At 43.1% G+C, this 16,791-nt stretch overlaps 1 protein-coding gene and 2 long non-coding RNA genes across 4 annotated transcripts in view; 2 read left to right on the top strand and 1 right to left on the bottom strand.

Moving 5' to 3' along the window:
• The window catches only part of wls (Wnt ligand secretion mediator), a 60,938-nt gene that overhangs the window by 39,378 nt on the left and 4,769 nt on the right, over positions 1 to 16,791 (top strand). Inside the window, exons 7-9 of the mRNA XM_070541827.1 lie at positions 8,894 to 8,991; positions 9,541 to 9,604; positions 14,556 to 14,699. Of these exons, the coding sequence (XP_070397928.1) occupies positions 8,894 to 8,991; positions 9,541 to 9,604; positions 14,556 to 14,699 (306 nt within the window). The remainder of the gene's footprint in view (positions 1 to 8,893; positions 8,992 to 9,540; positions 9,605 to 14,555; positions 14,700 to 16,791) is intronic.
• LOC139061893 (uncharacterized) lies at positions 3,942 to 5,047 on the top strand. 2 transcript variants are annotated; one of them, XR_011515538.1, is made up of 5 exons: positions 3,942 to 4,125; positions 4,258 to 4,421; positions 4,496 to 4,567; positions 4,642 to 4,712; positions 4,851 to 5,047. It is a non-coding gene; the product is annotated as an uncharacterized lncRNA (long non-coding RNA). The 2 variants fall into 2 exon arrangements; XR_011515537.1 differs by having other exon boundaries at positions 4,808 to 5,002.
• On the bottom strand, positions 5,237 to 5,846 carry LOC139061894 (uncharacterized). Its single transcript, XR_011515539.1, has 2 exons — positions 5,711 to 5,846; positions 5,237 to 5,365 (listed from the first exon to the last, which is right to left on the bottom strand). It is a non-coding gene; the product is annotated as an uncharacterized lncRNA (long non-coding RNA).

Below are 16,791 nucleotides of genomic sequence, written 5' to 3' on the forward strand. Positions count from 1 at the left end.
AGCCTGGCGGCCTGCCAGGCTTTGCTTGGCCACCCACCAGGCTAAGCGTCATGCCCCGTCCCCGTCCCCCTCCCCGACCCTACCGTGTCCGCTGACACGAACGGCGCAACGAAACTAAACCCAACCCTAACCCTCCATCAGCTGATACTGGTGAGAAACCGCAGCGGAACGTGTATATATATATATATTATATATATATATATATGTATATATATATATATGTATATATATATATATATACATATATATATGTATATATATATATGTATATATATATACATATATATATATATATATATATATATATATATATATATATATATATATATATATTAGTGGTGGGCATAGATTAATTTTTTTAATCTAGATTCATCTCACTGTAATCTTGGAATTAATCTAGATTAAAATGGCTCATTCAAATTCTGCCAAAGGCATATGTGTGTGCTACCTAGATAATGAATAAAAGCAAGTCTTTGAGAATGGAGGCGTATTTCTTGTTTCAATAATGCATCACAGACTGATGAAGCAGTTTTACTACGATAACTGACAATGAAAATAAATAATGATCAATTAGTATTTGTGTTTAATAGCTGTTTATTCAGTTCAACAAATTCTGCACTGTAGATCTACAGAATAGGTCATGATTAACTATTTACAGTCAGTAGCATTTGGTCAATCAGTCCAAGCTCTATTTCTCCTTCTTCCACCAGTCACTCAAGCAGACCAGCTTGTTCACATTGTCTGGTGACAAACTAGATCTTCTCTTCTGCACAATATGGCCTGCTAAAGAAAAATGTATATATATATATACACACACACACACACACACACACACACACACACACACACACACACACACACACACACACACACACACACATACAGTACATACATACACACACACACATACAGTACATACATACACACACACAAACTATCTAGCCTGGGGAGGGGGTTAAATTTCTGGGGTGCCCTTCCAATGCCCCCCTTAAGTTTGCATGTAGGATCGCCTCTGGTGAATGGGAGCGAGAGCTGGAAATGATGCCACAGCTCACCTGTATGAGCAGAAGCCAACTGTTGCTGTTGTTGTCTAAAAAGAATGAAAGTCGGATTTATGGATTAAACTCTGATGAAAGTACATAAATTATTTACTTGTCCCGCGCGATAAGAAGGGAGAAGTGCTGCTGGTGGCGAAAGTGCAACTGTTCGGCTGCATGGGGAACATTAGACGCGAGCCTGGCGTCCGTCCATACGTACGATGATCCGCGCCGAGTATACATCCGCGCCAACCAGGTATCCATCCGCGCAATGTGAAAGTCATCATAGCTTACTTAGTATAGACCCAGACCCCAACCCAACTTTGAGAATAGATTAACGGCGTCATTTTTTTATCGCGCGATAAGAGTCTGGCTTTGTCGCAGCGTGTTAACGCCGATAACGGCCCACCCCTAATATATATATATATATATATATATATATAACATCACAGTGTTGTGGGAGTTCGCTTCCAGAGATGTGAAACATGTGGAGAGCAGAGCAAGGATGGAGCTACAGGTTTTTCTGGTAGATCAGGAGGCCCTGAGGTAAAACTGGATGTTGGTGTGAGTCTGGGAAGCTACTCCTCTCCAGTGGTGACCAGCCAGGCTGAGATGTGAGAAAATAACAGATTAAAGAGTACAATATTATTATTTATAATATTGTTTACCTAGAACAGTTCATACAGCTTGTCCTGTCATTCAGATGGAAGCTGCTCAGAAGCTCTCCACCACACCTGGGTCTGTTCAGGAGTGTAGAAGCTGCTCTGGGTGGAATTCCCATCATGGTCCCAGTAGGGCTGGGCGATACGACGATTTTAGACCGTTTTACGATCTACACATCTGACGGTCTGTCATTTTTGAGAGACCTTTTTATCACGATTCACAGCTCTGCTGTTGAAATTTTGCCTCTGAATGAAAAGGGAACTTACCTCAGGTGAATGACATGCTTTTGTTTGACCCTTAACCAATCAGAGTGAGTCATAGTAATATATCAGTGCCCCGCTTGTTTTCACCTGCGTGTGAACAAACATGGCTTCGGCCGCGGCTGAGAGCGACAGCGAGGTTTTCGTTCCGAAGAGGAACGCCTCGTCCGTTATATGGAACTGGTTTGGGTTTTCACCAGATGATAAAGAGCAGCGAAACGTCATTTACAAGCAGAGCGTCAAGGCGAGTGATGGCAACACCACAAACTTGTTTAATCACTTGAAAAGAAGACATCCCAAACAATACAATGAGAGCCAGCTGGTAGCTAAAGCTGCAGCGGCTAGTGCTTCTTCCGGGCAGCAAACGCTAACATAAACACTCACAAAACTCACTCCTTACGACAGAGACAGCAGACGATGGAACAGCGTGACAGATCCAGTGACGTACCACTTGGTTAAAGATTTGTGTCCCAGGCGGACAGTAGGAACATGATAAAAACATTGGATCCGCGCTACGAGTTTTCCAGCCGCAAGTATTTTTCGAGCACCGCCGTTCCACGCATGTACGCTGAATGCAAAGTGAGAGTTGCAGAAAATATTCAGAATGCGCAGTTATTTGCTACCACAAGCGATCTCTGGTCCAGCCGCACATCAGAGCCGTATTTGAGCTTAACTATCCACTACATGAGCAACTGGGAGCTACATAGTATTTTGAACAAGTGAATGTTTGCACAATACGTTTGCAATTGACATGTTTGCTCTTTAAAGAGCAAGTAACGTCTAAATTAACTTTTTTTTGCTGATGAACTGTATAAATGAGTGTCTAATAGTGTTTTAAATGTGTGTATTCATTATTTTAGCATTTTGGTGCATTTTCTTAAAAAATTAAAAATTCTGCCTAAATACCACAGTATAGCTCCACCTTCAGCTTAAAACATAGAATTTGACTCATTTTGAATAAATTTTAGCCAATGGCTAAAGAGTAAGATACTACGTAATCCAGTAGAGTACTACGTAGCAGCTCTGTGTCAACGTTATAAAAGCATCGGGAGTCTCGGCCACGCCTTGTGGCGAGTTGGGAGTTGGATTTGCATGAGAGTGTAGGCTAGCCGTAGTTCAGCATTAGCATATAGCATTAGCATATCCTAGTCTTTAGCATAGCTTTTAGTGTTATACATACTTATTTAGTGTTAGCTTGGCTGTTGGATATTGTAGTTTAGTTACTGTTTGGCTGTTAGTGTAATTAGGAAAGTAGTTCGGGTTTAGTGCTCCATATCGTGTTAGCATGGTGAGATGGTGTAGTGTAGTATGGTTGCGGAGCTCTGTCGGGTTGCACTCCTTTCCGCTGGACTTAGAAATTAGGCGCCAGTGGTTGCGTGTCTGGAAAAGATTCAGCTCCCGCCTGGTGCTGTAGTTTGCAACCAGCATTTTACCCGCGATTCTGCACGTCTCCGTTCCAAGAGGGAGGCTGTGCCCACCGTGGCTCTTCCGCGATTTAGATGCAGCCCACCGACTCTGCTCCCCCACCATGGCGGGCTCCAGTCTGAGGTGAGTAAGCTAAATAAAAGTTAACATCTTCTAAAGACAATTTCCTACCTAAATGCAAAGTTTGAGAGACGTGGTTCACTCCATTTAGCTAATATCAGTCTGCACTGCCTTCGGGCTATTTTGTCAAGTTCACAAAATGTGGAACGGGATGTAAGGTTAGAATCAGCGGCGAATCGGAACATATCTCGAAGCCCTGGCCGACAAAATGGTCCACATGACTGTCAGGCTCAGAGAAAATTCGGGTTGTTTTTGTGTCAGTCGGTAATTCAGCAACAGTGACTCTAAACTGACGCAGCACTAGTTGACAGACAGCATTACAGCGTGAAATCTAGCACAGCGTGACCCGGTTCCGTGAGGAATTCTGTTCAGGAGGTCGCATTTCAGGGTCTCCACATCATATGTGACTGACTTTTACGTTATAATAACATCACACACTAGGAATGTTATAAAGCGCCTATATGGGACAGTTTCTTTTGTATTTTATCTGACTTTATAAACATCAATGTGCTTCTATTTTTTTTCAGGCTAAATCTACCCAAGACACTGGCTGTCAGACTGATTTAGTAATCTGCAAGAATGCACTTGTCCAGGCTGACGTGGTGTTACCCGTAGCAAAGGTGAATTATTTTTAATAATCTTCTATGTAAACATTTTATTACCTTCTAGTTTTAATTTGTTTTACAGATTGTTACAAGTGATTTTATGCTCTTTTAAACATTTATAAATGTGCTGCTTCTTTGTTTTTATAGAGCTCACAGCCTCAGTGTCTTGTGACACAGGGACCATGACAGAAATTCATCTTCCAGAAGGTCCCAGAGCATCCACACCTCCTGAAAAGACCACGGTGTGAGGTGTCTGCTGTTGATTCCAGCTTCCACCTCAGTGACAGTGCAAGCTCAGTGAACTGTTCAAGGTAAAAAAAAATTAAAACATTTCTGAATTTTTAAGATATTAACAATTAAATAAGTATGTGATTACATCATGAAGGAGGCTACTGATTCTGGCCCTGTGACACTTGGTGGTCACCACCAGGTGGTGACGTGTGAGCTGATTCACCTGGTAAATAACTTTTAAATTAAATATTTTGTTTTTGCTATCAAAAGTAAATTAACTAATAACCTGCATTACTGCAGGACACTCAGCAAAATATGGACTCTACACCATGAGGCAGGCACACGTTAATAACTCTATAAGAGCACATAAGGTAAGCAACACCACATATTATTTTTATTACTGTACACTGTCCTGGATTTGTTTTCTTTCTGCATGATTTGTTTTCTTTCTGCATCTCATCATTAGCCTGGCTGATCACCTGATAACTCCTGTCATCTGGTTATGACAGCATGAGGATGTCCTCACACACCTGTAACCTATCAGCTCATCTGGCAGAATAGAGAGAGAAGAGACAACACCACATCTCCTGTTCCTGGAAAGCCTTCAGCCATCCTTCGATGACTGAGAACCTCCATCAGCTCTGTCTCCTGTCTGCCTACAATTATTATAATAAATATTGTGTTTGACAAGTTTTTTGTGCTGCCAAATATCTCATTTTGATTCCAGTTTTGATATTTTAATGGATATTTATAAATTACATTAATTGAATTATCACATTGTCGCATGTTTAACTAGCTCTATTGTGATGAACTAAACTAGCACCTCACTGTTAAAAGCTCGTTTTAATTTCAAGCATGTTTAAGTATTTATGGACATGAACAAAAACAGGAAATATATAAATTGAGATTTATTTAATTAATATAACAAATAAGGGGGAAAGAGTCATTGAAAGGCACATTCTTCTGGAAGTTCCTGATCCCGACGACATCAGCAGGAGACCAGCTGCAGACACCAGAGGATCACCTGCAACCAAGAGCAGCTATTATCAGTAAATAAATAATGAAATCAGGGCAGTTTTAATGGGCTGAACACATTACAGAATAATTTTCTCATGGTATATTTTCATAACTTTATGCAGCAGACTAGCTTGAGCCCAGATCTCCTGGAGAGCTGCTATCCAGCACGTTTCAGTGGATTTTCCTGCTTTAACAGGTTAGATAAGCTGTTAAGCAGCTCAGCTGTTTGTTGCTGATTAAAACCAGGTGTGTTGATGCAGATAAATCTCTAAAACATGCTGAATACTAGCTTTTTAGGGCCATGGAGACAAACCCTGCAGCTAATCCAATGCTATGGCTAACGGCTACTTACGTTCAGAGATGGGTCTGTTGGGTCGGTTCCAGTAATTTCAGGCAACTCACAAGCTCAAAACAATAAGGCTCATGTCCGCTTGTCTCCTCCAAATAGACTTGGTCCCTTTCTTCTCGAGTGTCTGGGTAAGGAGGGGGAGAAACGTCCTCCACTTCTAATGACTGCTCAGAGTGAAGGGAGCTAGCTTCGTCTAGTTAGCCGTCTCTTCGTCACTGCCACGGCTCCGCCCTCTCGGTCCTCCAGGCAACGCCTACTAATGTTGCAGTTTTCAAAATTGATACGTGGGTGGGGTAAGACTCTGAGGCACACTTGACATGCACTTTAAATATGTTTACGATTTTAATTTATGTTAAGTTACTTTAAAAACGAGAAAAACTGATTTTTGTAATTGTTTCTCTCAGGGCTTTTATCATCTCTGGTGTGAGTTTAAAATATAAGTGTGTTAGCACTGTGCTGATTATCCCTAATATGAATAAATGTTTATTTATTCAATGTTTCTCTTCTTTAATATGCAATTGAAGTTATGCTATTCATGGATAAAAAATCGTGATGAAATCGAAATCGTGATAAAATATTGGAAAAATCGTGATATTGTATTTTTGCCACATCGCCCAGACCTAGGTCCCAGTGTCAGACACACAGCTGCTGGGAGGCTGTGTGAAATATAAAGAAACAGCAAATATATGTATAGTTGTTTTTAAGAGCAGCAACACACGTGTAACAATAAGCTAAAATAATGACATCATTTTAAAACTAGAAGGTAAAGAAAGACAGATGGTTAAATAATTCACCTGCAAGGCTCTAGCCTGGACCGGTGCAGGCTGGAGGAGGACCACTTCCGTCTTGGGCAGATTTAGCCTGAAAAATATAATAACTATAGTAACTTAGATCGTGTACAAAACAAACTAATATATGTGCTTTATAACACGGCTGGTGAGTGATCTGATGGCTCTCTGAGCTAACTCAGGGTCCAGAGTCACACATGTTCTAATGAGAACCGGACTCAGCACCAGTTCAGAACCGGGTCAGGTCTGCTGTAGGAGGAGCTGCTCATCAGTGTCCCTCCTGCTCTGCATCAGTGCTGATACCTAATGGGCCATTGCCATCTGTACCGGGTCGGCCCGGGCCGGGTAGCCCCAGTCGGCCCCAGCCTGGCCCGGTTGATTCCACACATCCTTATCTTAAGCCCATGTGGGCTGATTCTACCCACCAATCAGAGGCTTGCTCTAATGGAAGGTGTGAATTTGCTGTCAGCAGTGGGTGTGTTGGCCCTGGTCGGCCTGAAGCAGACCCCCTCCAGAAGAGGGCTGAGAATGAGCCTTGGTTGGCCCGGAACAATACCAGGCCACCCAGATATGTAAACAACCTACGCTACCCGGCCCGGGCCAACCCGGTACAGATGGGAATGGTCCAATACTAGTACAAAAACTCAACCCGAACCAGTCTGTGACATAATCACACACACACACACACACACACACACGCTTTGAGCCTGCAGCAGTGTGGACTGATTAGCTAAATTACGTGAACCACGTCTCTCTTACTTTGTAATTATAAATATAGCAATTATAGCTGCAACAGTACAGGTAGAGAACGATCTTTAGAAGCTGTTAAAAGTAATTATTTAGCTAACTTACCTCAGATTGGACCCAAAATCTCCGTTTTGGGGAAGCGGCAGTCGGCGGGATCTGGCTAATTACTGGAACAGTTTGAACTAATTTGTGAAACGCTCTTTAAACCAGCATAACCGGTTCAAACTCCACCAAGTTATTGAAAGACTCACATGTAAAAAACACTAAACTACAATCTAACAGCCAAGTTACTGGAACTAAATAATTATAACACTAGAAGTTTTGCTGGGACTCTGACTCAATGCTAATGCTAGCTACAGCTAAGCTACAGCATAAACACTTGTGGCTAATCTGAGTCCACGGCTACAAGCCTGGCTGAGACCGCGATGCTTTCATATCCTACTGCCACAGAGGTCTGACACCTGGGTTGGGGTTAGGGTCCCCTTACATGGACCTGGTTACGTTGTGTGTGACCTTTCACCCATTGGTCCAGAAAGTTTTCAAACTGCTGTTGTAAGTTTGTGTAGAATGTTTTTGAGCTGAAGAGGGCGCTGGACTGAAGATTTTAGGCTTAATTTTGAGTTTTTAAAGAAAATGCAAAAATAGAAAAAAAACAAAAAAACAACTGCACATGTCTACAACACTATTATACACTTATTTATGCAAGTTATCAGCAAAAAAGGTCGATTTTGGTGTGACTTGCTCTTTAATGAGCATGAAACTGAGCTCGTCATCTTTCGCCCGAGTTCTATGTCAAACCCAGGTGCTATATCCAACCCGGATGTTCTCTCACCTTGTTGGAAGCCGGTTGTAACTAGCCTTGGGGTTACGCTTGGTAAAATGGTAAATGGCCTGTATTTGATATAGCGCCTTCTAGAGTCCTGGAACCCCCCAAGGCGCTTTACAACACAATCAGTCATTCACCCATTCACACACATTCACACACTGGTGGGGATGAGCTACGATGTAGCCACAGCTGCCCTGGGGCGCACTGACAGAGGCGAGGCTGCCGAGCACTGGCGCCACCGGTCCCTCCGACCACCACCAGCAGGCAAGGTGGGTTAAGTGTCTTGCCCAAGGACACAACGACAGCAACAGACTGAGCGGGACTCGAACCTGCAACCTTCCGATTGCGGGGCGAGCACTTAACTCCTGTGCCACCGTCACCCCACGCTTGACCCTGGATTAGAATTTGAAGCCCACAGGGAGCCGAAGTCTCCTCCCTTTCCGGTCGGCTCATGGGTCCACGGAAGAAGGAACAAATGAATGCAAGTTAACGGGGCTAAGAGAGCTGTTTTCTAATCCGCTTAGCCTTACTGATCACACACATGCTGTAGTGCAATCTAAATGAAAACTAGTGATGGGTGTCTCGACCACGCCTGTCACATACTTAGAGATTTATCAGCTGATAAATGTTCATAATTAGCATGACTACAAACAAGAAAACGGCACGTCGCATACAGTGGTGTGAGAAACGATTTGCCCTCTTGTTGATTTCTTATACTTTTACATGTTTGTCACACAAAATGTTTCTGATCATCAAACACATTAAACCATCAGTCAGAGATAATCCTTATGGAATATTTCTCCTCCTGTTTTTGTCCCATCTCAGGATCAGACGGAGAGGAACCGATTTTCTGTCTACTGGAAGCAAGTCGGACCCATCGTGCTAGGTTCCCTCTGCCTCTTCATCTTTGACATGTGTGAGAGGTAGCAAGGTTTCACCTTTAGTCTCTCTCTCTCTCTCTCTCTCTCTCGTCGCTCTCTCTCTCTCTCTCTCGCTCTCTCTCTCTTCTCTCTCTCTCTCTCTCTCTCTCTCTCTCTCTCTCTCTCTCCTCTCTCTCTGTCTCTCTCTCTCTCTCTCTCTCTCTCTCTCTCTCTCTCTCTCTCTGTCTCTCTCTGTCTCTCTCTCTCTCTCTCGCTCTCTCTGTCTCTCTCTCTCTCGCTCTCTCTCCTCTGTCTCTCTCTCTCTCGCTCTCTCTCTCTGTCTCTCTCTCTCTCTCTCTCTCTCTCTCTGTCTCTCTCTCTCTCTCTCTCTCTCTCTCTCTCTCTCTCTCTCTCTGTCTCTCTTCTGTCTCTCTCTCTCTCTCTCGCTCTCTCTTCTCTGTCTCTCTCTCTCTCTCTCTCTCTCTCTCTCTGTCTCTCTCTCTCTCTCTCTCTCTCTCTCTGTCTCTCTCTCTCTCTCTCTCTGTCTCTCTCTCTCTCTCTCTCTCTCTCTCTCTCTCTCTCTCACACTCTTGTCTTTGTTTTTGTCACCAGGGGCGTCCAGCTAACGAATCCCTTCTACAGCATCTGGGCCTCGGATGTTGGAACCGAGCTTGCTGTATCCTCTTTAATTAGCGTTTGTGAGGTGGTGCCAGCTGTCTGATAGGACTCTGTCTGTCTTTCTTGGCATCAAGATGAATCAAAAAGGGATCTTCAGATAATTATAATGAGAAATAATTCAGATATGTGACGGCGCTGCTGTTTTATATTTATACTCTAAATTAGGGCTAAACAATCTGTAGATTTGTGATTTTAAACAACGCAATCGTGAGATTGTCAGAACTGTAGAGCGTCTGACTGATCCAGGATCTGTTGAGTCACTATTTTAGACACCCGGGGTTTCTCCTGGTATTTAAAGTGTTACAGTGTCATCGGTGAGTGGGGGTGGAGGCGGGGAGCTAAGGGAGCTGAGCCTGATCCATATTGTGCTTCTACAGCAGATATAAATCTTGGATGTGGTTTTGTAGTTCTTGGATTTTAACAAGACACAAGAGAATTAGACAAGTTTGCCCGTCAGACAGCGCGGGGCTTTATTTTACCATCTGTTCTACAACCACAGTTGTCTGGGACAGCAAGATGCCCAGCTTCGGCAGCACCTCCTCGTAAAAAGCCCTCCTCACATCAAAATGAGGGACCGTTTGTACACTTTGCTGACGTCAGTCTTAGATTCCTCAGGAGACGAGTCTTTCACACAGACATGAATTGAAACTGTTTGGGAGTCTCCCCTTTCCCATCAAACCTCTACAAAACAGGATCCAACTGCTGCTCTTGACTTCAGATAAGCCTTCAGATAAAAGTCAGTCTTACTCGAAATGACACAAACTGGACTGAAAACAGGATGCAGCACATCACGTACGGAACACAGCTTTTGGCTCCCACAGTCCTCCCTGTGGGGTGAAAACTGGCGTGGGTAGCAGGCACACCGGCGTAACATGTACCACTACATGGATGTTAACATAAACCATTAAATGGATGTGAAACAAATAAATGACAAACACAACGTGACTTTTAACTAAAAGCAAAAAAACAACACAATATGTAACGGAGAAACATAACATCAAACTAACATTACCAAGCAAATGAAGTATATCAGGTATATGAACCATATATGTATGTATGTATGTAGTGACTGAGTAACTGCAGATCAACACTTGACGAGTACACAGACATGGAGTAAGTATTAGCTGTCTTTAACCAACTCGTCAATACATCAAAATGTACGCACACACTGTAAGAAGGCACAAACCTGTCCGCTGTTCTTAACAGGAAAATTCCTCCCTGACCTCCTGGCCCAAACAGGACCATCACATAAAGCACAGAGTGAGCATACAAGGCTAGCTTAAGCGTATGGCAGACATTAGGCAACATCGAACAACAAAAAAATACACGTAAGAGAAAATGAACAAGTTAAAACTTTCAACAGAGAATAAAAAGTATGAGTATAACTGAGTATGATTACCCTTAGCAACAGTTCAACCAGTAACTGTGTGTGAATATGCGGTTAAAAATGCTAACTTATGTGAAATAAATGAGTAACGTGGACACGACTAAACGACTAAGTGATGTGGACGTGGCTAAACCTACAGACAACATAACAGTGAGTGTAATGAGTGTACTTGATGTAATAACACAACTGCTCAGAGTCCCAGTTGCAGAGCTGAAAAATGGAGTGAACAAACAAAGGAATCAAGTTCTGTTTGATTGATGACTGCTGCAGGGGTCTTGTCGCTGGAAGAGGACTTTGAGGCCGATTCCTTAGTCGAGTACATGTAACCACATCAACAACATTCCTTACGGGACTCACAGATTACTCCTCAGCCGTCCCGTTCTCCAGACACATCGGGAACCGTGCCGAGTCCATTGCAGCCATTTCCATTTGCACGTATTGAGACGAAGCAGCAAGGTTCATTTGAGCAGCCAGAGTTCGCTCCCACAGCCTCCTCACAACAGGTAGGATGCAACATGCCAATAGAGAAATCAGAATCGGTACTACTATTGCACTAATTCCCGTCTTTACTAAAATAGCTCCCCACTGACCCAATTTGAGGGCTAAGAGGTCGAAGGACCAGCTTTCCCTGCCTGCATTCTCCCTCAGCTCTATCTTTAAATCTTTCAACTTCCTCATACCTTCAGTAAACGCACCATCAGGGGCCGTATTACTCGGAACGTACGTGCAACATTCTTGCCCATGTGAGTTTAGAAACTTACAGAGCCCACCCCTCTCAGCCAACAGCCAGTCCAAAGCCTGGTCGTGCTGCAAAGTCATCGTGACTGTGGCAGGAAGCTGTTCGCCCAGGAGGCCGAGGTTATTTGCTGTGTAATTTAAGATTCTTTGCTGATTAAAATAAACATAGTTGATCCATTCCACATTCTTATTTAATGCTATCCAAGGAAGAATTGACTCTACACCAGCTATTACCTCATCTCTTGCCTGAAACTCAACAGGAACACCTGTGGGCAAACCTATGGCATTCAGATGTACTTTATGATCAAACACATCATACCTCTTCATCCTACGTCTATTGGTAGTCTCCAGCTGGAGTAATTCACTCACACCTTCATGCAAGATAGTCACTGGAACTTTCATACGTACTAGCGTACACAACCCAACCCGAAAACTTGGCAAAACATTCATTAGAGCATCACCACCACACATCCAGTAGCTGTCGGCCGCTGGAATGTCTTGTTACCTAGTAGATCCAGAGTAGGAATCATCATCGATATGTCATCACAATCCTAAGAGTTACAGGGTTTTCATACCAAACGGTGTCATATTTGCATGCAGGAACCAGGACAATACCCAAGTGACTTTACAGTTGACAGATGTGTCACCTACGTCCGCTCCTCCATCGTCAGCGAAACCTCCACTTGCAAAACATTCATAATCAGCACTATAGTCAGTTTTGTAGTCTGTTGGAGGACCATTTTGGTCTGTTTGGATTGCAAATTCGGCACATTCATCTTGGATGTTATATTCTGCATATTTTTAGCATATTTGTACTTATCTTGTGTACCATGAAGCAATCTGCATTGAAGTCCACACAATGGCAACTTAAGAAGAGGTGGAATCTTTTTATTGATCTCTATTTCCTTTCTAGTCTAGTCTGCTGCTACTTTTCTGTCTCTCACCCAGCGCTGCCCGTGAGTGTGAAATGAAGAGGACGCTTCTCCGGCAGCCAAATGAGATTTGCTCTAAAACACTGGAATCGAGAGTGTGATTTCTCAACTTTTAAACAGATTGAATTTTTCCAATAGCACCAACTGTTGCTGCGTTACGGAAACTCAACGTGTGAAATGTGCCGGCGTTGGTTCTACCTGTGTTTTCGTGACAAAAGTGCATCCAGGCCTGGTAAAGTAATGCAGGGTAGTCCTTTCCCATCGCGTTTGTAAAGAATTACTGTACACTGTAAATATTGTGCGGAAGCTAAATCGTAGATCTAACTGAAATCACAATTTCTGCCACAAAAACATTCCAACTCAATGCCTTTCTAAAATTGTTGAGCCCTTCCATCACCGACTATTCTCTCTTTTATCTAACTTTTGCACTTTTTATTCGTTGTGAGTCTTGGTGACCTGAGGACAGGATGCAAGCGTATCCGAGGGATGCAAATCTTACAACAACCCACGATTCAGTTAGATTCTGATTCTCAGTTTTAATGAAGGCTTTTGGACAGAAACGATTCCGAGTCTTTATAAATAAGAATCGTGATTCGGATGTGAATTGTTAATATTGTAGAAGTGGTAAATAATATTGTTGCTGTTATATTCTATATAAATATAGAACATCACATCTTATTGGTCTTTGAATGTTTAATCAGAAGATTTAGGATTCTTTCAGCGATCAAACACACGTCGTGTCAGTTCAGACAGTCAGGTTTATAAAAAGTAAGACATTTATTTTCTAAACAAATTAAAACATGACAACTATAAACAAGACGAATGTGATGGATGAGTGTAAGTGGATGGGATGGTGACTGAATGGTGTGTGTTTATCAGAACCTTGTAGCTAGAAGAAACGGAGTTTGGGTGTGGAAAGAATTTGGTCTGCATTAAACTACGAAGTTGGTTCTTATCAAAACGGCATCAGACGCAGTCATGCTGTGTCTACGTACCCGATCCTGGAGACCCTGTTTAAATCCGAGATGTCTAGGAGTCGGTGACCCCAAATGCACGCGGCTCGTAGGAAAACCTCGGTGCGACCAAGTCAGTCCTAGGACGTCTCCCGAGTCACAACAGTTAGATGAAATCGTTTGCGTCTAGAACAGCTGTTTCTGAATAGCTGAAGGAGCAAGCTTCTGTGCTGCTGCAGGCAGCTTTTGGCTTGTAGAAAGCTTTGATGGTTCAGAGAGTTTTGCTCGGGCTGGCCGGTCTGGAGCTCTGCTCAGACTAACTGGATCTCTCAGCTAGTGGTTCTGTTTTAATATTCCCATGTTATGATTACACGGCCAATCAGGACAAAAGAGGTGTTAACAAACAAACCTCAGAACACGCGCCTTTCCCAGACACAAGAATGTTCTAGTTCTGTGGATAAAGAGTCTGTATGTGCTGTGACGTTAACTTTAATTCATCTCTAGTGAACATTGTGTCTGAGTGTAGATAATGGTTCACCAGACATTATTGAATTGGGCACAGATTATTCAAACATTAATAACATTTGTTCATTCAACCATATTATTTACTGATTATTTAACTTATGAGCTGTAAAAGTCCATCGTTCATGAGCGTGTGCAATCCTGCAGTCTTATCAGAAGAAGGCTTGGTTTGGGAACACAGGCTGACATCTTGGTCCTCCTGAAATGTCAACAACCACTGCAGAATCTCCTGGCTTGTTGGAAGATGGATGTAAAATCCACTTTAGAGAGTGGAAATATGTCTGCAGGTGACCGGTGGCATGTAGGTCAATGTGTAGGTGAAAAATGACCCTTTCTGGGCGTTACAATATAAAATGTGAAGTTTGTTCTCACTGTTTCCACGCTTTGGTTTTTTTTCTTTGACTGGTGTTTCTTCAGCTGTCGTTCATAATTTTGGCAGGAATCTGCGCCTGTCTCTACTTCCTCTTCCTTTGTTTCATGGTGTTTCAAGTCTTCCGTAACATCAGTGGGAAGAGGACATCCCTACCTGCCTTGTCTAAGGCCAGACGTCTCCACTATGAGGTGAGTTCAATATGCTGTGATTTTTCTTTTTGTTTAATAGAACAAAAATGATCTGTATGTTCGCTGTTTTCAAACCTCTTTTTCATGGATCAAAGATCAGATTGAATATTAGATTTTAGCCGTGAGATTGAAAAGAGGGAGTCGAGTAGGCATTACGGTCAGCCACAAGACAACCTCAGCATGTCAAATTAGACTTTTTACTTAGTTTAACTAAAGTCTTTTTATTCTAGTCCTTGGGAACCACTGTCCTGATAATATTCCAGTTTAACTCCATATAATAAAATGATGAAATATCTAGATGATGCAGAGCTGAGTATCCAGAGACAGGTTCTAAATGTATATAATAGTTCTGTGTTTTAAATGGAATTAAAGTCATTTATTTAGGAAATTATATGAAATAAACGTCCCACATTCTGCTTGGTTTACACATTACTTGATTACAAATGAATTAAACAAACTGGATCCCAGAAGCTGGTTATGCCTGATTTAAAGTGGAGATTGTGTTGATTCTGGCTCAGCAGATGTTTAAAGTAGTTAAAAATATAAAACAGTGACTGTAATAAAGGCCAGGATGTCTGCTAGCCAGCCTAGCGTAGCAGGCCGTGTTAGCATTAGTCAGACTAAACATAATACTATCATATTATACTAATGCCTGCTACGACCCCAGCCAGGTCTAGGAAACCCTGGCAAGTCCAAAACAGGAAAGGTGGATAAAAGAGTGGACTCACACAAATCACCTTAAATGTTTTTTAACAGAAAGGGTCCCCGTTCCTGCAACGCAATAAGACAAAACTAACGACACTACGTGTTAATAATGACCAATAAGATGTGATGATTTCATACAAATATGAAATATCAACCTGATTGGTTTTTGAATGTTTAGTCAGACGATTCCAGGGTTCTTTACTTGTTCAGGGATCATAAACACACTTCGTATTAGTTCAGACAGTAAATAGTTTATAAAATGAATTTCATTATTTTTCCTAAACTGTCATGACTCCCGTCCTTCACCCTCCTCCACTTCCTCATTATACCTTCATTCATTTCACCTTGTCCTCTCACCAAGCTCCAGCCAAGCCCTGCTTTCCCCAGCAACCTCTGTCAGCTTCAATCAGCTCCATTCATTCCACCTGCTCCTGTAATCAGCCTCATCCCATTCACCTGCTTCCCCTGCTATAAAAGAACCAGCCATCCAGTCAACAGATGCCAGATTATTACAGCCTTGCCAGTAGTTCTCCAGCCATCCACCCTGCCTGATCTTTGCCTCTGGACCTTGTTTTTTGCCTGACCCCTGCCTTGCTCTCTGCCTGCCACTTTGACCTTAGCCTGCCTCTGAACCTGCCTCAGCCTTGCCCTCCAGGTACCTCTGCTTTCAATAAAGACTTTTTATATATATTTTTACTGTGTTGGCGTCTTCACGGGTCTTCTGAGTTCTGTTTGTGACAGAATAATCTGGCCAAAAATCTGACCCAACGCTGACACAGCACTTGGAGTATTTTTTTTTCTTCTTTTTTTTCATCGTACCTGTCATGGAGGATCTCATGCTCCTGGAGTTTATGGAGCTAGAGAAGGAGCAGGAGTCACCGTTCTGGGGAACGCGGCTGGCCATCAGGCCAGAGCCACGCAGAGGCTCCACTCCTCTGTCCAGGCCTGCTGCAAACGTCTTGTGCAGCGGGTTCATGACCACGCCGCTGCAGCCTCAAACCCCTCCTGTCAGGTCACGACGGCGGCGGTCCCGGAGGTTTTCTGGAGCTGATAAGAGGGTTGATCCTTCTCCCGTGCTGGTGTCGGCGGGTTCCACGGACGGCACCTCATGTTCTGCTTCTGGACCGGTCTCGACGGAGGAGATTGTTCAGGGGATGATGCAGTTGGTCGAGGAGGCTGTGTGGGAGGTCTTTGCCAAGCCAACCTGCCCCCACTTACGTCTGCGGGCGGCTGATAGGTTAAATGTCATCTTCTCCACCCATCCAGAGTTGATAGCGGTCCCAGCACTTGGTAATTACTACCTTTATGTCCGGAGGGTATATGGGTCTGCACTGAAGGATGTCGCCATGGAGGGTCTGACCTGTTGTGAGAGGTGGTCACCTTCTCC

Source organism: Nothobranchius furzeri, chromosome 11 (assembly GCF_043380555.1).
Source record: "Nothobranchius furzeri strain GRZ-AD chromosome 11, NfurGRZ-RIMD1, whole genome shotgun sequence".
NCBI lineage: Eukaryota > Metazoa > Chordata > Actinopteri > Cyprinodontiformes > Nothobranchiidae > Nothobranchius > Nothobranchius furzeri.